Genomic DNA, 19,951 nt, shown 5'->3' on the forward strand with positions numbered 1-19,951 from the left:
TGCCACCCATGATATGATGGACACGATAAATGCAGGTACTTCCCTGCCCTGCTTTGGTGTTGTCAAGTCATGGGTATCATATTGTTTAGAGTGATGAAATGATGATGATGGCCAGTGCGACACAGCACCCAGTCCGATGACAGGGATTTTGCGAGCAATAACTAGTATGGCTGTGTACTTATGTATTGTGTGTGTGTAAGCAGTGTGTAACCCAAAAACCTCTATTATAGTGTGTACATATGTTTGTTTGTATTTGGCAGCACAATGGAGAAGGCCGCGCGATTCAGGCCTCCTTTGAGAGCACAAGCAGCTGGGTGGTGCAGTACGTGCTGTGCGCACTCCAGGTTCCACACGACACTGCTAGCAACAAGGCTGAGGCTCAAGCGAGCTTCGCACTCGACATTGCAACAGTGAGGAATGCTTAATGAGAATCTGTAGTTTCATTGTTTTTTTTGGTTACAAGTCATTCAGTTTCTTTTGGAATCGCTTCTGTCGGAATTACATTTATCACCAACTGCCATGTTCAAGCCACTGCCAGATGATAGCTTTTTTGTGTTGGCTTTGCTGTCTCAGGGCCTGTTCAGCTCCCAATTAATTATATATCTCAATTTCTGCATCTTTTTTGATGCATCATTAAAGTTCTAAGGACTGCTTAAGCAGTGCATAAAATTGCGTGTGATTGTTATGGATTTTAAACAATTACATATGGAGATTACATTTCTTGGTAACTAGTTGCATATCAGGCCATCAGTGGTTTTTACAAAACAATCATTGATTGAAGGGTTATTTTTGTAAACATTGCATGGCTGTTTGTGTATAGAATTTTATGCTTAATTTCATATACATTGTTACACTTACACAGTTTGGCAAAAAAAATTAAACCCAAGGACATATATATATATATATCCACATACCGTGTAAACATAAAAAAAAACATTTGTTGTCTCGTGTGCACACAATGAAGTACGTTTGTTGTTTATTAAATGAATGCCTGCTATATCCGTGAGCTGCCCAGACAGGCACTTTCAGCAGCTATGCATTGCCGTTTATTGCAGGATGTGGACAAGATCACAATGCGTAATGAATTCCACAATTTTTTTTATTTAAGAAGTGCATCGGTTTTGATATTTGTTTAGCTTGGTTGCATTGGATAAATGATATTAGTTAGCACCAATTTAGGCCCCTATTGTGTAGAACATGAGAAAGTGGTGGGGACAGTCCAATGCTCTATCACCTTTGTCTTACCACATCAAAACATTGCATAGATGCTAATATCTGACTGTGTTACATAAGCAATGCCCGGTCCTTGCCACTTCTCTGCATACCCACAAATCAAACCTGGATTGTCAAAATGTTAGCGCAATGAGCTATCCACTGCACTTGCACTCCCCATATGAAGTGTACATACCTACACACGTATATATACACCCATGGCAAGTGACTTGTGCAGCGAAGTGGTAGTGTTTCACTCATGAGCACACTTCACAGCCACAGCATTCAACATGAATAACACAGGAAAATATACTGAATGAATAAACTATGCATTGTTGACACCAGTGTGTGCCTAATGAGCCAGACATCAAAGAAAGCATGTTCCTGTAAGCAACTCGTGTGTTGGCAATAATGAGTCAAGTTTCCTGAGAATTACATGCCGCATGAATGCTGTGTCCTGCATGCTAAGTGTTTTGTCTACTGTATCGCCGTAAAATAATTACAGCAGCATCGTACAACATTTGTCCCGTGGTCATTCCAACCTCCAACCTCTACTCTTTCAAGCTTTGACCACTGAATCCTGATGTTGTCTTTCACAGGTGTATCTGAAGGCCTGTAAGGACATAGTGCTTGTGGGGCTTGCAGACCCTGACTTTATTGGACATTGCCTGGAATTCACCATCAGTGTGGTGGAAACAGGCAAGAGAGCTCAATAATATTGTATAGCACACAATTCACTCCTTTCGTAAATTATCATACATCATGAGGCACCGAAAAAGTATATTGCAACAGTGCCTTCATTGTTTTATCATTTATAGTTTTTATTCTCTGAACACCATACATCTGTACTTATTTTCTGGCACCGATTTTCATAGTTATGTGCCATTGGCATTATGTAATGAGACTAATACATATTCACTTTGAATATTTAGCGAGGAGTGGACGACCCTGTATCAGAGAATGGCTCTTTAAGATATAATAAAATAGCTTCTGAAGTCAAAACGTGACACATTAATTAAAATGAACCCTTTTTAATGATTATCTTGACGTTGTGGCCGAATGGCCTTCTTCAGAAAAGTTCACTGAAGCAGCAACTTGATAACTTACTTCTGAGTCTTGAATAGGCTTCTGATTGTGCTTTCATGAAGTGATTCTGTTTTCATTAATTAATCTTTCGAACAGTTCCTTGTACACCTTGAACACAACAATAATGATCACAACTGTTTAATTCCCACGATTGCTCTCAGATAAAGGAGTGCAGTGCCTGCCACTGGGTTTGCAACTTCTGCAGAGCGTGTTGAGGCACTGTCTGTGCCAGGACCACGAGGACTCGACCGAGGTGCCCGGAGCGAGCGCCGTCGGCAAGAACGCAAAGGCCAGAGTGACACGTGCCCGGAGCAGGGCAGAACCTGTCGTTGATGCTGCCGCACGTAGCGCCATCGCCGCCTCGCAGGAGAAGCTCAGAGAACTCGTGCAGGTTGCTCCGACAGTGTTCCAAAAGCTCCTGCAAATGATGGGCCGCTGTACCCGCAAGCAGGCGGATGTCGCGCAACAGGTACCCCCCTTAACCACAGGGTCAATGTTTTTAATCTCTCGATTAACATTTCTGGCTGTTTGCTGATGATGCGTATTATCTGTGGATGTATGTGCTGTGTGTGGTATATATGTGTATGTAGGGAGTGGTAGTTTAGCGGTTAGTGTGCTGCACTACAAATCCGGCGACCCAAAATTCGATTCCTGCCCACGATCAACACCAGTGGTAATTATTTGAACCGGTTTTGGGCCTCCCCTAGGTCGACTCAGCCTCCAATGGGTACCTAGTGAATTGTGTAAACATCGCCACGAGGGAGACAGGCGGCCTAGTGTGCTCGCTAACAGCACTTGTATATGTGTATATATTGGAAAAAAAATGGGAATTGAATAGCAAGTGTTGTGTAGGAGGTGACACTCTTGTTAGTACAGTGTTCATTTGAGTTGTGAAGGGATGTGGAAGGCAATTCATATCTGTTTAGTGACATCGCGGGATGTCACTGTGTGAAGCCGGGCAGTGAGAGGCACGGCGTGCGATGTAATGACATCGCTGACACCACTGGAATGTGGATGCAGTACCGGCCCTAAGCGGGGCTAGGTGAGCACTAATTGACAGCGACGGATGGCACCATGCGCTGCGTGCAGTGCCAGCCCCTAGAGGATAGGGTGCGAGGTTGCCGGCCACGGAACGGGGTTGCAAAGGGGTCATGGCACTCTGGTTGACCCCGGAGGACACGTGACCGGAGGTGCCTACCCGGGGACCCCCAAAGGGCGGCTGGGGGGATCACGTGTCCAGTTGGAGATGCTCCTCGATGATTCGAGAAGGTGTTCGTGGCTAGGGGCGGAGCGAGCCCCGCCACACAGGATATAGGCCGAGCCCCCAGTGGGACCGGCTGCTGTTGTTATCCTGAAGACTCTACGTTCTACGCCCTACGTCCAAAGACAAGTCACCAACACGGGGACCTGGACCCAAGCTGGGGTCCCGTCCATCGTAGCTACTGCCAGTGCAGTTAGTGTAGTTAGCCTGGTGGACCACCACCATAGGTTGTTATCTGGTGAAGGGGCATTTACCCCTTTGTGTTAGTGTGTTGGTATTAATAAATGTCTTGCCTCCAGGAGTATGGCTGAGTCTCCATCTGTTACTCGTTGAGCTAAGACTAGTGGAACACACTTGTTATTCAGAATTTTGGAGGGAAGAGTTGGTTCATTTCGAAATCATTAAGTGCATGAGAGGCTACTAGGTGGCTAGTAAATGCAAGTAGGCTGCTGGCCTATTTGTCCAGATTTTTTAAATCGTTATTCTCTAATGAGTGGGATTGTTTTTCAGTTCTGTGGTTTCCCTTCACATGTATATATTACCAATGAAGACCATAATATAGGTTTTTGGGGTTAGATTGCGTAAATATATAAATGTGTCGTTAAAGGAAGAATTGTTGTAGCAGCTTAAAGCAGTACCCTCATGACATGGGTCTCAGTACTTCCCTGAATAAATTAAAAACTAGTGGTATGCATAGTATTCAAGTCGGTTGTCCAGTTTACCACCCTTACCCACATGGGGATGTGTTGGTGTTACAGGTGCTGCTGGAGCTTGGTCCTGCACTTGCAGGATTATTGGCCACCGTATGTCAGTGGAGAGCCTTCCAAGAGAGCCTCTTCCATGACATTGTCTCAATCACAATGGTCGCTGTGGTTGCTGAAACTAAGAACATCATACAAAAGGTATGAGGGATGAAAGGCTGGAGTTGCTCCTTAGGAAGAGTGGCGGACTGAGAGATTGTGTTTATGGACTTTGTCGCTGATTTCTATTAGGTATAGGAGTGTGCGTATACCTAATACGTGCGATGAGCAGAGTGCCGCTTTAGTCAGGCGCTGTGGCTCGCTGCAAATTATTGTTGAGAACAGCTGATTGGTAATGCTCACAAATTTTATCATTAGCTGAAAGTTTGGTACTGTTGATGTCTTGGAAGAATTTGATTTAAAAAATCCATTATAGTGGATGGCTATATTAGAGACCATAAGTGGAATTTCTCTTAGTTTTCAATTTCAGGTAAGTACAGTTTTAATGGACAATAACTTGAGATGTTTAATGCAAACAGCTAAAGATAATCAATTCAGGTAATGCTAGCCATACACTGTATGACTTTGTGTACATGTGGTGATATACCAATATGCTGCTTACTATATTTACGGTCTGAGTGTGAGCGTAAACTTTAGAAGAATGCAGGTGCTTATGTACCTTGACATTGTTTCTTTCTCGCTGTGGCATGAGGTTTTTAAATGATCGTTCGACAGGTGAGCATACTGCAGATGTGCACAGGGTGAGACTGGTGATCTCCAAGGCATACGGATTCCCAAACAGTGTTGAGCAGCTCACGTTGTGTGTTGTACTTCAGAACATGGCGGAGAGCACCCCCGTGCTCCTGGAGAAGTTGTCCAACATGCCCCCCCTTTCTGCCTGCATCCTGGCGAACGTGCTTCGTAACGATAAAATTACCAGGTGCGCAAAAAGAGACTGTTAACAGTGTCTAGTAGACACATAACAACGTATCCATTGATTATTTATATGTTTTACATTCAAGGTAAATGTGAAATTAATTATTTTAGTTTCTTATTTACTGCGTGTAGCTGATTTACATGCTTCTTGCAGCCAAGAGGGGCACTACATTTATCACAATTGCAATAAAATACTTTCATCCTGAATCTGATTGCACTGATGGGGGGCAAATCATTACATGCATTCACTGGCGAGGTCTAGTTCCTTCTTGGAATTGTATAAATAGCGGTGACTTGTGTATATGATGAAGTAGATTCGGCATTTCAGGAAGCAGGGTTTGGGAAGCAGACCTACTTATTGCAGTGAGGATGGATTGCCTGCACACATTAGATTTGGCTTAAAAAAATGGTTTAAGAGTATTACTGTTAGATGTTGACTTTAACCTATATCCCACACTTGATTATTCATAGTGTTCAGTCTTGAATTTATGATCACATTTAGGCTTTGTACAGAATGTAAAATTAACTACACGTACCCTGGGAGTAGCTACAACGGACAGGACTCCAGCTTGGGTCCAGGTCCACGTGTTGGGGACTCGACACGGACGTCGAACGTAGATCTTCAGATGACAACGGCAACGCTGAACCCCGGCCCCTCTGGGGACCCGGCTTATATCCTCACTGGTCGTGGCTGGCTCCGCCCTTGGCCGCGACCACCTTCTCGAATCCTCCAGCAGGATCTCGCCCCGACACGTGACCACTCCTAGCCCCCACTTGGGGCCCCTGTGTAGACTTTACCAGTCACGTGTCCTCCGGGGTCAACCAGAGTGCCATGGCCTAACCCCATTCCATGGCTGACACACTCACACCCCATCCTGTAGGGGTCGTCACTGCACGCCGAGCGTGGTGCCACTCAGTGCTATGTCTCAGCGCTCGCCTATTGAGCCTTTCTAGGGCCGGTACTACACCCACATATACGGGGTGTCCGCGATGTGAGTACATCGTATGCCGTGCCTCTCCAGGGCCGGCATTACACAGTGACATCCGCGATGTCACTACACATAATGTGCAATTAACTTTAAGCACATAGTCTATTCTATGGATTCATAAAGATGGTACTTAAGAATCAAGCAGTGCAGGTAAGTGTGAGTTTTTATCCTATCCGAATCTTTTGTTACATAAGTGTGTAACTGGCACTCGTTGTGGTAAGGTTTCTTCCTGAAGTATATTTACGCCTGCAATAGTACAGACACATGGTATGTCACTCGTACTTTTATCATAAACACCTGCATGATTGGTCGTACTTACAAAAACAGCAAAGCAGAGTGGTTATTAAAAAAACATTCTCACTGGATATGTTCCCAACTCTGGCTATTGTATACCATTCAGGTTAATACATCAATGCATTTATTTTGTACAGAGTACAACATGTTTTTAATAATCTTCAGTAGATATTGTCTTAATATTTTAATACTGACTTCCATGCAGACCATTATGTATACAACACTGAAAGGCACGTAGGTTCGCCACTCCGCTGTGCAGCTCATTGTTATGCATGTTTTCTACCTATTTCATATTTATGTATGTGCGCATGCATGTGCATGTTTGCAATAATCTGTGTTGATTTCCCAATGACAAATTTACAGTGCCCAAAATATTTAAATAAACATTTCTACATAATTGATGGTATCCCATCCCATGTTTACTAATGGGATGAAAAGGTCAAACCCACATTGATCCTTTATTTTTTATGTACATCTTCTAAAATGAATTTTACCATTATAGTACTTGGATAAAAAAACAACTTTTTACAATTGTGCCCTTGAGTGCAGTGCAGAAAAAAAGGAATGAAAATAGAATTACGGTGGGATCATGAAATATATTTTGGTATAGTGTGAATGAATAAATAAACAGATTGTTTTCATATAATTTTATTATATAGAATGATAAAAAAAAATTGCATGTGCATTAACGCTATGTAGCTTGAACTGTTAATGTTTATATGTGCTTACATCAATTTGATTGTGCATGATTGCTGAGCGACAAGCACAAAGCCAATTTCATGTTCTATATTTACCAGCAATAAAAAAAATCTCCAAAGAGAAAATTCATTTTGCTTCAAGAAGTGTTGAGATCTGTCACCTTCTGTTATGAATTGTAGTGTCCCTCTTCAAACTGTAATGTTAGGCTTGCATAGAATGCTGTGTATTGGCCAAAACCAGGCAATGTCATAAGGTCATTAAATTATTCTACCTTAAGGGTTCTTTTCCTTCATTCCATACAATCTGAATGCTTCTAACATTGTTACTTAATTTGCTCTCTACTCCACTTCGTCATTCCTCGCTTAATCAGTTGTAAGAAAATCCTGTAATAAGAGCCTAGCAAACATAAATTGGATGCTATATTTGGCTTCACAGATGTCGGTAAATACCAATTCCTCACTCCATTTTTAAATTTACACTTTTCCAGTGTTTTTCAGACTTGTCTCACATTTTCTATGGCGTTAAAATTCTTGTATTCCAATGTAGATGGTGTCCTTACTATGCGTTAGGGAGACACATTTAATTAGCAAAAATGTTGTGTGTGTTTTTGTGTCTGTGTGTATTTTTGAATGTGCATATATTCTTATTTACCAACGATCAAACTTCCCTCATTTCGACCCCAACTGTGCACATTCAGGTCATTTCTGTCTGAATTGGAGGAGTTCGTGCATTCGGACGAGCTTCAAAGCCTCGTGGACATCACGTCTGTGTTACACATCATCCACACCATCTTCAAGGGTAAGGGCAGCTATGTGTAATTGGTGCAGCCTTGCACTCCTCCGTCTGCCATGTGAATGGGCACAGGTGTGTATAACAAGTCCGTTGATTAAGTTCAACACAATCCGTGAGCTCGGAGAAGAGCAAGTCTGGTGGGACCAGACCCCTTAAACCAGCACTGCCTCGTTGATGAGGTGATGTGGAAATTGGGACATGGTGTTGGTGGTGGTGGCGATGTTGGGGTGGAAGGTGATGTGGTTAACTAAACTGTCGACAAGTTGTCACACCCCCATTATCATCTGTGCCATGTGTGTGTGCATACCTCTCAAATGGCCTATGTCCAACAGTGTAATGAGTGTACCAACTGGTTGGGTGCCAACAAGTGTCTATGGGAAGGGTTGGCAGTGACCTGTCTCTTGCCAGCCTGATTTCTGACCTGCTTTGGGGGACCACCCTTGTAAGCTTTCAACTAATTTGCCTTTCATGTTTACATTTTAAATTTCTGCTTGACAGTGGAGAGAGAGCCAATTGGCAGTGCATTTTTTTACTTTCCCTTTTCTGAATGGCTTTGAAATGGTAATTTCTAATACTTGAAGTAAATATAATAAAAAATATACAATACAATTATCTGCAAAGGAATATTATTATTCTGTCTCCATAATTTAAAAGTGCCCTAAAAAAGAAGCATTTAAAAAAAATTCTGCTATACATATTCAGCGCCTGCTGAATATTTATTGGATTTGTATTGCCCAGTATGAGAGGCAGGCAGTTGACAGTGGCCCACGAGGTGTGCGAGACAAGAGGTGTCAGCACTGCATGTGGCCCGACAGCTGCGATACTCCTAATTACTTTGCTGTTGCGTATCCTTGGTCTACCTCCAAGTCACGCACAAGACTGTCATCTGCTTGCCTTCACATGCCAGAACTGTCTAATACAATTCCAAGTACGCGCATGAGCATTTGCTCCCTTGCATACGTGACCAGAGTGCTAGAGGATGATGGAGCAAAGACGGGTACACATGGGGAAGGCTTCCTTCCCTTGTTGGAGAAGAGTGTGTGTGCATTTGTCATCTTGTCTTCGATTCAACACCATTGATCACGGCTGTCTCGCTTGAGTGCACACCGAGGCAGGGGCCTTGGTTTGATGGGATTGTGTGCGGCGAAGGGTTGACACAACTGCTCCTGCACCTACCTCCCTCCCTCCCCTTCAGCCAAAGGGCGAGGTAGAGATATCGGCTCCTTGGCCAAGGCCATCCAGAATCAGCTGGACATTAACGCCACCTCCATGATGGACGAATCCAGCACAGTTAACAGGTACGTTGTTTGGAAGTAAACTTCCAAGGCATGCAGTGTGGAAGTACCACTGGGACTTCTCAGAGCCTCACTGCTGTGCTTTGAGATTCAGTCTTGTTTAATTGGCCATTCTAATTTGACAGTGAGGTTTAGTGTATTTTTCCATGAAAACTTTTGGATATTGTGTTATTGTTGGACAAATTGTGTGTGCACGTTGGGGAAAATGGACAGGCTTATTTCATGGTGTGTAGGTGTAAATTCGAGATCGGGTTAGTCTGTGTCCATTTAATTAGTGTCCAGATAACACCGCAGTTATGCAAATGTCTTGGTGCATTATATCGAGAGTCATCCTTCTGACTCCTATTGTTTTCACATAAATTGTTGCAATTGTTTATACGAGTTATGTTTGTCATGGTTTTGTTTGCACAGGCTGGCTCACTGCTCTCTCTATCTCTCAGGGTTTTGTATGAAGAGGACCGACGAATCCTGTCAATACTTTTGCCATCCCAACCCTTAGCTGCTCACACACAAGGCTGAAGAGCTGGATATGCATGCAAAGTTTTTCTTCATAGTGCATATAAAATGTAAATTTTTAGTAAATCAAATGGTCCTGTAGTGCCATATTTATGGCATTTAGCAGATGCTTATATTAATTATATTGCTGTATCCATAACATTGTTATATAGTAAATGGCATTCACTTATTTTGCTTTCACCTGCACATCAAACACATTTTCCTTTCATCTTAATTTCCCACTTTAAAAGCCTACCTTCTTTATCCCGTCTTCACTTTTCATTTGTCCTCTGCTGCTTATTCGCACCTCCGATTAGCACGGTGGCTACGTACGGTAAGAAAGATGCTCAACGCACATATGGTCAATTCCTTTCCCTCACAGTCAACATTTTCATCTCTTGCCCGCTGTGCATCTAAATGTTTTTGTTGACCACGTTGTCCCGTGACTTGCGATGAGCATCCCTTCACTCGATTTGTCATACATTTTAGGTGATATAAAACACCATGTTTTCTATTTGTGTATTTTTGTGCTTACATTACCTAATGCCATTGATCAAATAACCCAGAACGCAGCCGATCTCGTTAGATTTCAGAAACGAGAGCTGGTTATGAGCGCGGATATGTTTTGATGGGTATCCGCTGTGAATAACGGCCGTTATAGACTGCAGAGTTGCATTGTGGGCAGTGCAACAACATCCATTGTTATACTCTACGCCTATGCTCCATGACTTCACTTGTAAATATTTATCAACGTGGTGACGTGTGGTCAAATAACCCCTACAACTTGAGAATGAGGGATGCCCATGAGAGGGTGATGGGGCAGTGCAGCCATTTGAGGCTGTCACTGGGAGAAGGGAATGAAATGTGGTCATGGTTGAAACAATTAAAATGAGACAAACCACACGTGTGCTCTGGGTTTTGGTGTAATTTGTGGTATTTTGCTTGTGTCGTCTCCATGATTGATTTTTGGGTTAGGCCATGTCAAGATCTCTCCAAATCTGACATTGGGAGCTCGACACAGCCAAACACATTGTGTAACGTGTACATGCGTTTAACTCGCCAATTTACTATTGTATGAGCTTACCAATTAGTTGAAAAATACAAATGTATCAATTATATACGTTTAGTTTGAAGCTACATCGAGCATGAGTACAACGATACAGGAAGTCGGAATGGATTCTGATTCCTGTATTATTACTCTGCCTTTGTGGTTCTTGTTCTGATGTTTGATGCAATTTCAAACGGAAAGTTAACTATAATTGCCCCCCCCCCCCCCCCCCCCCTGGTGGCCAAAGCTACGAGTCGGGGCTTCCTTGACAATCATGAGATTAGTTTAACACGTAGGCTTTCGCGACCAGTATCCATAATAAAGGTTTTTTTTGTTAGATCGCGTATATAAATGTATAACTGTCGTTAAACCCACCACCACCCGACACAGCCAACTAGTAAGGGTTGTCACGTAAACAGAACATGCCAATTCGTCACTAGTACAGCACACCAGTGTGTTGGAGAGCCATTTAGTTGTAAGCTAGTTAATTACTGGCAAAACGTCGTACTCAGTTTGTAAATGTTGTGGCGTGGCTCTCCAACACACCGGTTAGTGCTGTACTAGTATACTACACTACACACTAGTGCTGTACTAGTGACGAATTGGCCACGTTCTGTTTACGTGACAACCCTTACTAGTTGGCTGTGTCGGGTGGTGGCAGGTTTAACGACACAATATTTACGCGATCTAATCCAAAATAAAAACTTGTATTGTGGATGAGATACTTTTTAACAGTGTAAAAGAACAAAAGCTTATTTAAAACGGAGCGCCCCTACAGCGCTAAATGTTGGAGACCGTGAGCGTAATAGTGCGGTTAGGGAAGATGAGCCGCGACCGATGGCCCGAGGTGCGACCGTGCGAGACGAATCAAATATTGGGGCTCCACCTGACCGAATGCCGTACCCCCTGAGGTGATGTCGTTACTACGCCACTGAGTGTTACATTTCGTTGTGAGGATTGTTCTTCACTTTACAGGTGAGCTGAAACGATAACAATTGGCGCGTTGTGCTCACGTGAAAATTGTTTCGCTGGATCGGCTGGTGGAGGGCTCCTTACCCCGCACCTCCGATTAGCACGGTGAGATACATACGGTGCGAAATAAGTTCAACATTCACTCAATCGCATAGATTTGCTCAGATCATCAAGTAGTGTGACCCAACAATCAACCGAGTCATTCACTGCAAAACCTACGTGCTAAGTGAACCGTCTTCGTTATGTAACAGTGTGTAGCACAAATACGTGAATAAGTGTTGGTAATGAGTAATGAAGGCTACAACATCCCTCAAAGCGGCGGTGTTTGTGACTCCGCGTGGTCGCCTCCACACGGCGCGTGTGGCGCTCGCGGAGACAATGCAGTGCCCGTCTGTACATTTGGCATATATATGTGTGTGTCGTGATACGCTGGTGGTTATTATGTCGGCATCTGTTCGCTGCTCAAAGGCGAATAATTTAAGCCGCGACCTTAAGCGATTCGCGTGACGATGATGCTCGCGAGCGGGCACCGTGAGCGAGCCGAGCGAACATTGTCAATGAACGGTGACGTCACTGCTCACGAGCGATTCCTTCTTTCGCCGTTCCTCTCCACCGCAGCACTCATCCCCCCCGCACCTCCTCCACCTCCACCCGGCTCCCCCCTCTCCCCCTCGCCGAGGGAGAGCCACAGCGATCGCCGTCCCGCCGCCCGCGCCGCTCGCTCTCCACGCCTTGTATCGTTCTATTGATAAGAATTAGGCATCATCGACATTAGTATCAAAAACATCACCATCATTACCATCGTGTGTCCCTGACGCTTCGGGGAGAGGCGTGGGGGCCGGAGCGACCGTCATGTGCAAGCGGCTCGGGCCGTGAGCGCGCTGCTGCTGCTGGTGCCGGGATGGGGACAGGCAGGAACACACGGCTCTTCCTGCCCTACATGCTGCTGCTGCTGCTGATGTCTCCACGCGGCCAGCAAGCACGACTGCTGGGTTCTGACTCTGGACACGGTCAGTGATGCTGGCTGTGGTGTTTTTTAAATATATAATGGGGGGATAATCGCTCCTCACCCAATGCCTCCTCACCCTAACCTCGACTCATCAGCACCGCAAGTCGAGTCAAAGCGTTGGCGGTCTCTGCCATGACAGGAGCATCTGCTGCTACAGAATTGGGTTGATCGGGTCTGTGTGCCGCGCGTATTAGTGAGCCGTTTGTATTGACTGTACATGCATTAGTTATAGCGGCTGTGTGTGTGTGTGTACGGAGCGTTGTGTTTCATCAGCTGTGCGTTCTTTGCATCAGCTGTTTGCGTAGCGCACGGTGTGTGTGTGTGTTTTATCAGGTTTTTGTGCGTGGTATCTCAGCGGGGTTAAATCAGCCGTGTGCGTGTTTGGCAACTCCGCAGTGAGGAGGTGGCTATCAAAGCTCATTAAAACAAACCCACCGATATTTAATCGAGAGGACGATTATTACACGTGTGCAGTGTGAGTTTGAGAGGCGGGGCCCTAATTTACAAAAACCACACGGGAAGGCCAGATGTGCTCTCGCCCAAGACATGCACACGCACGAGCAGCATTGCGGCGAGCGAACTAATTATGCTAATTGGCATTAACCATTAAGGGCAGCAGTAAAACAACAGTGCTCGGTTTGTGCTTGGCCCAGTCATCAGCACCGTGTACGTCTCTCCCGAGATTAACGTGAAGGCCATCGCATTGTCATTTGAAAGGTTTATATTTGAACATGTATTGTAGACAAACCGAACGATATATAAGCAGCAGTGTTAAGTGAGCCCGTTATTAAACCCGGTATTTTAAAAATCTAAGACGAAAGTCGGCCTGTACACTTTGCTCTGTCAAAGTCAAACTATCCCCTCGTTTCTCACTTGGCGTTACTATCGCAACAGTGGCAATTCCACATTTCCATGGCCGGGCCATGTTCACCATCGAAACGACATCCGTTCATTTGCCACAATGTTATAGCAACTCATTGTTATCAGCTCCGGAAAGACGATAGGGCCAGCCACGGTGACATCTGGTCGGATGTGTTCATGGTCTTGGTTATGGTTGAAAATGTGCCCCAGTGGGCTCTCTCTAGTGCTTGCAAATTAGTATCCACTCTTGCTGTGTGTTTATTACTTGGTTTAACCAGGTAGTGGGCTATGCCTCCCTGAATGTTGGCTTCACCATCACACTGCACTGGAGGCGAATTTAGTCAAGGGGCTTCCAGTAATGTTTAACTTCGCACTGCACCTGCCCTATTTGTGAACTCAATCAGCCTCCACAAAATAATTTTGGCAACCCAAATTCGAACAATGTTTTTCAATGTTTGTGTTTGACAGCAGCCATAGACTCGACGCCTCTCTCTGTACCAGCCCTCCATGACATTACTCGAGTTTGCAGGTGGCACTCAGTCACCGATGGTCTTACACTTACAAGTTCAGTCGGCCACCGCAACAGCCTCAAAGCGCATGGACTCGACCGGGGGACAGATCGTTCACACGGGCACTTATCGCGACAACAACGCGCCCGGCTGCTGCTCCTGCTGCTCTGTTGACACAGGGTAACGCGTGTGGGTTGATTTATTTGGCGACTCCGCGAGAGGGGGCGGTTGCAATGTAGCCCTTCCTCTCTCGGCCACCCCACACGCCGCCCGTGCGTGTTTGCCGTCTCCAAGACTACCACCCTGCATATTGCATTACCAACTTGGCGTAATCAGCAATTAGTGCGGCTAAGTGCAGAGGCGGCCGTGCCGATTGAGCCAGGCGTTGCGTTCACGGTGGTCGTTGGCGCGAGCACGCGTTGCTCTGATGTGTCTCAAGTTGTTAATTGCACTGTATAAGCGGCGTCGCGTGGTTGCCAATATGGGGCCATGGGCCCTGGTGCAGGGAATGAAAATGGGGTCGTCCCCCTGTACTATCTTCCCCCCCCCCACCATCCTCTTCGTAGCCCGGCGCCTCGGCCCCGGTGCAGTTGCACTGCCTGCACACTCGATAGGCACGCCACTGCACTGTGTGGAATGGTAGTGCATGATGTGGCGATGTCGCTGCTCCTGCTGCGTTGGCAGTGGTGCATAAGCACAACAAGAATAACAAATACTCTCTGGTTCTTTCGGTAAAGTCACGTAGATAGAATAAAAAGTAATAAAAGAGCACGACGTTTCGGTCGCAACACAAGCGTCCGTCATCAGGTGAGTTCAAATCAAGATGGAAGAATAACAAACAAAAAACCTCAACACATTCATCGATACCACTGTGGCCTAAAAGGAAACGTTCATAACAGGTGAGGACTATAAAGTCAATAATTAGAGATGCTGGAGAGATCGCAGATCTTAGCTGGAGACTGAACTTTACTCCACGGGCCCTGGTAAGAATCACAATAAAAAAACATTTCCTGATGTAAATAGTTTTTACGCAGTCGTATGAATAGTGGCATATACATGGTGGTAGTGCTCCAGCGATGGTGAGATTTAGGCGTGTTCGTATTTAGCATTGAGTGTCTTACGCTCACAGTACGAGTATAATTGCGAGTGTGTGAAAATGTATCATTTTGGATGCATGCGAAATTCAAGTTTCTCCTTCGAGCTCAAATAAGGAATCCGTCAAAACTAAAAAGTATAAACGAGACGACAAGAGAAGGCCAGGTTGGCTTTACAAGCAATAGGGACGAGACAACAAAATAAAACAAACTAATCTTGACATCTAAGTCACCCACAATGTTTACAGTTAATATAATAGTGAGATATCTAGTTACATATCAAGTAGGTTGGCGTGTAACGAGGCATCGAATAATCAATTTAAAAATCTATGATCACAATACCGATATACTTCCAAATAGTGTGTGAGAATAGATTATTTGAGATTAATGAAAATTACATTTAAATGCTCAAGTTACGATTCAGCTCATGATCAAATAGAACTGTAGAGCAAGAAACACTACAAACGAGAGAGTAAAAAACAATAGATTGTTGAATGGCATCATAGTGACCTTGAATAGTTTAAATTAATTGGTTCTCAGCGTGAGTGAATCGTTTATATTCAAACTTGCAAGACTCGCCATGTAGTCCATGAGCCAGAGCAGACATTGGTCCCATCGAAGGTGGCAAAACTACAGCAACTATTTTTTGATATGACTGAGAGTGAATTGATTGATAATTATTTGATAATTCACTCATTTGTGCAAAATTCAGTTATTAGCCACAAACAGAAATCAGAGCTACTCAAGTTAGGCCTCTTCAGGCCTAACGGGATTTGCACTTTCAGCACCACCGGCTAACGGACAGCGACCAGTAACGGTGCTGCCATTACAGCAGCAGCAGGTGGGGCGAACCTTCTGCTCCCAGCTACGCTCTTCTGGCCTCCGTGACTTCATAGCTCTGTTAGTATTCATTGTGACATTTTAATTTGAAAAAAAATTGGTTTCTGTTAGTATTCATTGTGACATTTTAATTTGACAAAAAATTGGTTCCTGAAATAGAAAAAGTCAACTTTTCGTGTGAACCAAGTACTGTATTCCAAACGGGGAAGACTTATTATGCAGATGGCCTTGTTAGTGTCATGCTAGATGGAACAGATTGTTTTATTGTAGCCTTGAGAGCTGATTGACAACGTCTATTCATTTTCATACAGTTTGTGTTCCTCAGAGGTCTAAAATCGATCAGGCCGTGTTAATCTCTCCATGATGTTATGATTGTCATCTTGGTTGTTATGAAATGTTTTCACATACATGTGATCGGAATGCCACATTTTCGAATTCTACCTAAAGAAAATGCAGTGCTTGCCCCACTGGTGGAACCGCATTTGTCACTTTTCGCTAATTTTTTAAGGATGGAATCTTCAAACAGATGCACAGAAATACATGCTATACCCTTGCACAGTCTTTTTAAATAGCTCAGTGCCTGGCTATGCCACAGTCGGCCTGGTCAACTTTTTTACCATTATTAATTAAATCGCGCATCAGATCTTGGCATGCATCCTGAGAAATTGTTAAACACGGAACATTCACCAGGGTGGGTTGCAAGAACGATCAATGGTGCGAGGCTGGTGTGATGGGATTTTAGCCAATGCTCTTAACATGCTGATTAGAAAAGGAAAAGAGGCTTTTTCCTTTCTCATTCGTGTTTTTGTTATTTCAGTATTTATTTTGTATCATTCATGGGAAAGTTCAAAAGTGGTAAAGTGGCGTTGGCGTCATGCTGGGTTGGAGTAAACAACTTGGGAAAATAAGTAGTTAATATAGTTTTATCTAAACAATATTCATCAAAATATCCGAAACAATATCTTTAAAAAACATAATTATAATAATGAAATAATTTTTCCTCTCTGTGAAGTTCCCTCTGCGCATGTCTCCATATTTGTAGGGCATCGTGACATGCAATGTCATTGAGATGCTTCATTAATCCACACTGCATTGTCTTTGAGTACACCGACGACAGCACTAATCGCGCCGCTGCTCATTGTGAAAGGAAAGAGTACATTTTCTCGAGCAGAGCGCGTATTTAAGTAGAGTCTCGGCAGTTATTAAAAATAAGTGTGGGCACCCATAACAGGTCTCTCCACTTGCTCCCAATTGGACGTGCCGTTCGTGCGTGGTGGCAATTTTCACACGAACAAAAAAATCGGACAGAACATGGCTCCTTAATGAAGAACCACGAACAAGGCCGAATGGAAACAATGGTGGATGCTTTTGGGCAAGTGCTCCAAGTGCTGTTAGCGAGCACCTATGAAGGCCGGCACAGCACTGCGAGATGGACGGTGGCCAGCACCACTCCCGCCCACATTTGTCTCTTTAGTGGCGATGTTCACACACTGCACCAGGTGCTCATTTGAGGCTGAGTGGACCTAGGGGAGGTCCAGGACCGATCCAGATAATCGCCACTGGTATCGACCTTGAGTGGGAATCGAACCCAGGTCGCCGGGTTCATCGCGCAGCCTGCTACTCGCTACGCCACCAATTCCCACAATCACACACACACATAGACACACGCACACACTGTGTCTCTAAATTAACATCGACCGCCTTCGTCCAAAGCTGCTAAGGCTGGATGATGCCGGGGATCAACGCGCCAGAGTGTGCTGCCGTGTGCGCAGTAGTTGCAAACCCGCGTCACCGGCTCCAGCGGGATGATGAATGCCCCGCGATTAGGAGGCAGAGACGCTCTATGGTAATTGCTGAAGAATAAAGCAGCAGCGGCCTGTGGCCAAATCACCCGGAATGCACCCGATACCATCCGATCTCGGAAGCGGAGCAGGTATTGAACCAGGACGGCGCTTGGATGGGCGATCGTGCACGCGCAGGTGTCACGGGCAATTGCGGGCTGGCGCTGTGTCGTCGGCAGGGGAGTGTGGTGCAGCAAAAGTCATCGTTGTTCTCTACTTCTACGCTTTCACGTCGACGCTCGCCGCTTCACAAATCCACACTGATCGGTTATTTGACCGTACCTCACTTCGAAGTGCGGTCAACGAAACCCCCGTGGCCCGTACGGCATGCAGGGAAGGCTCTCATCCAGCAGTGGATTGACAGGAGGGCTGTGGATGTGCGCTGGTGCAGGCGCAGGCCACGGGAAACCTCCCCCCAGCGTCCCCGTCAACCCTGCCCACGTGCTACTCGACCTTAGTCCGCGTCATGAAAGAGGTCACGGTAGTTTTAGACTTCGCGTGACGTCAATTACAATCGCGTGAACGCTCACTTACACGAGCGTTGATACCCGGTGTCATTTGTAAGCGAGTCAAAGGTGAAAGAGACTAAAGTGTCTCTCAGCTTGAGTGTCCTCTGAGCCCACGCTCGGTTTCTGTTCACAGTGGTGGGTGGACGTTTCGCATCGCTAAATATAAAAAATCCACATTTTTAAAATATCCTGTAAATTAATCCACGTCCATAGAAATCGTGGGCACTACCACCCCTTACTGAAATAACTTGGCAGGATCCTGCTGAGAAACGGTCATGAGACTCGTTGAGGCTTTTCTGGGAAAAACAAGCGGAGTAGTAATATTAAGAACCAGATGAAGCAGTAATAATAATATGATGGGAGCGAGTATTTCCACGGGACATACGATGGTGACTTGGGAGTGAGATCAATGACATAGTTGAAGATGTAAGCTACAAGAAAAGGAACCAGGGAATGAAGTCGGTGCAATCGAAACCGCACTCGGAACATGAGTATCGAGCAATACAAAATCGCAATCTATTAAAATATATATAAAATAAAAATGAAATACGAAAAGGCAACAAACCCACACATCACTGCCTGGAGAGGCCTTCATCCAACAATGAATCGACAAATGTGTGCGTGTCCTAATTCTGTTCCATTTAACTGCCCTGTATTGGACTGATTGCTGAGCCCTCGGCTGCAGACGAGTCAAATGTGGCATTCCATTGACCCGGGTTGCAGCAGGCTAATGCGTTGCTGCATTCACCAGGGGTGTGATCAGATTAGGAAAAATTACGTCATCATATATTTGTCCAGGAAAGCCTCGCCGAGTATCGAGACTTTGTCAGGAATATTCTGCATCGTGATGCTTGGACAACCAAATATGAAGGAGCGATTGCTCCTTGTGAGAGGAAAACAAGACTGTCCGGAGAAGGCCCACTAGTATGAGAGGGTACAAATTTAAGTTCTCCTCCATTGGATTGAAAAATATAATTTATGTATTCCCAGGCAGCGTCTCGTGCGAGCAAGTGCTAACCAGGCGACATACGGTGCATTCAGGGTGATTTGGGTGGAGACAAATCAAAATCTTCGACGGTAGTTTGACTGGCCGGAAAAACGGAGGATCTCTATGAGTAGCTGTCTGTCTAGGGCGCACGAGCGCGTGTGTGCGTCGCATCACAACATATTCCACCAACACACTTCTATTCTGGGCCGTGCACATCAATGAAAATTGATATCCGCAGGGCCGTCCTATTGCAGCTAATCTGCCCGTGAATTTCGATGAGAGCGAATGGCAAAACTGCCACGGCTGTATCGGCGGAAATCACCAGAGCCTTGTACCGTGCCACCCCAAATTAATAGGTGCTCGCTAAAAGCACTTTTTGCTTGAGCAGCCTAACTGGGCTAAAAGGTTTCGGCGTGTAATATAAATGTAAATCATTTGTTGCTGCTTTAGAAGCCGTATGTAGGTCAGTGAAATAACCCAG

General features: G+C 45.0%; 2 protein-coding genes across 10 annotated transcripts in view; both read left to right on the top strand.

The window, feature by feature from the left end:
• Positions 1 to 10,700, top strand: part of LOC133346214 (condensin-2 complex subunit G2-like) — a 32,500-nt gene extending 21,800 nt beyond the window's left edge. For all 9 annotated transcript variants that reach the window (XM_061557739.1, XM_061557732.1, XM_061557734.1 and 6 more), the window contains 8 exons: positions 261 to 410; positions 1,812 to 1,911; positions 2,460 to 2,767; positions 4,318 to 4,461; positions 5,136 to 5,239; positions 7,915 to 8,015; positions 9,205 to 9,307; positions 9,745 to 10,700. In XM_061557739.1, the coding sequence (XP_061413723.1) occupies positions 261 to 410; positions 1,812 to 1,911; positions 2,460 to 2,767; positions 4,318 to 4,461; positions 5,136 to 5,239; positions 7,915 to 8,015; positions 9,205 to 9,307; positions 9,745 to 9,823 (1,089 nt within the window). In that variant the 3' untranslated portion in view covers positions 9,824 to 10,700. The remainder of the gene's footprint in view (positions 1 to 260; positions 411 to 1,811; positions 1,912 to 2,459; positions 2,768 to 4,317; positions 4,462 to 5,135; positions 5,240 to 7,914; positions 8,016 to 9,204; positions 9,308 to 9,744) is intronic.
• A 1,740-nt stretch (positions 10,701 to 12,440) lies between these two features.
• Positions 12,441 to 19,951, top strand: part of LOC133346216 (receptor-type tyrosine-protein phosphatase N2-like) — a 243,223-nt gene continuing 235,712 nt past the window's right edge. The window contains exon 1 of the mRNA XM_061557742.1: positions 12,441 to 12,829. Within this exon, the coding sequence (XP_061413726.1) occupies positions 12,721 to 12,829 (109 nt within the window). The 5' untranslated portion in view covers positions 12,441 to 12,720. The remainder of the gene's footprint in view (positions 12,830 to 19,951) is intronic.

Source organism: Lethenteron reissneri, chromosome 23 (assembly GCF_015708825.2).
Source record: "Lethenteron reissneri isolate LAM-NWPU_2019-01 chromosome 23, ASM1570882v1, whole genome shotgun sequence".
NCBI lineage: Eukaryota > Metazoa > Chordata > Hyperoartia > Petromyzontiformes > Petromyzontidae > Lethenteron > Lethenteron reissneri.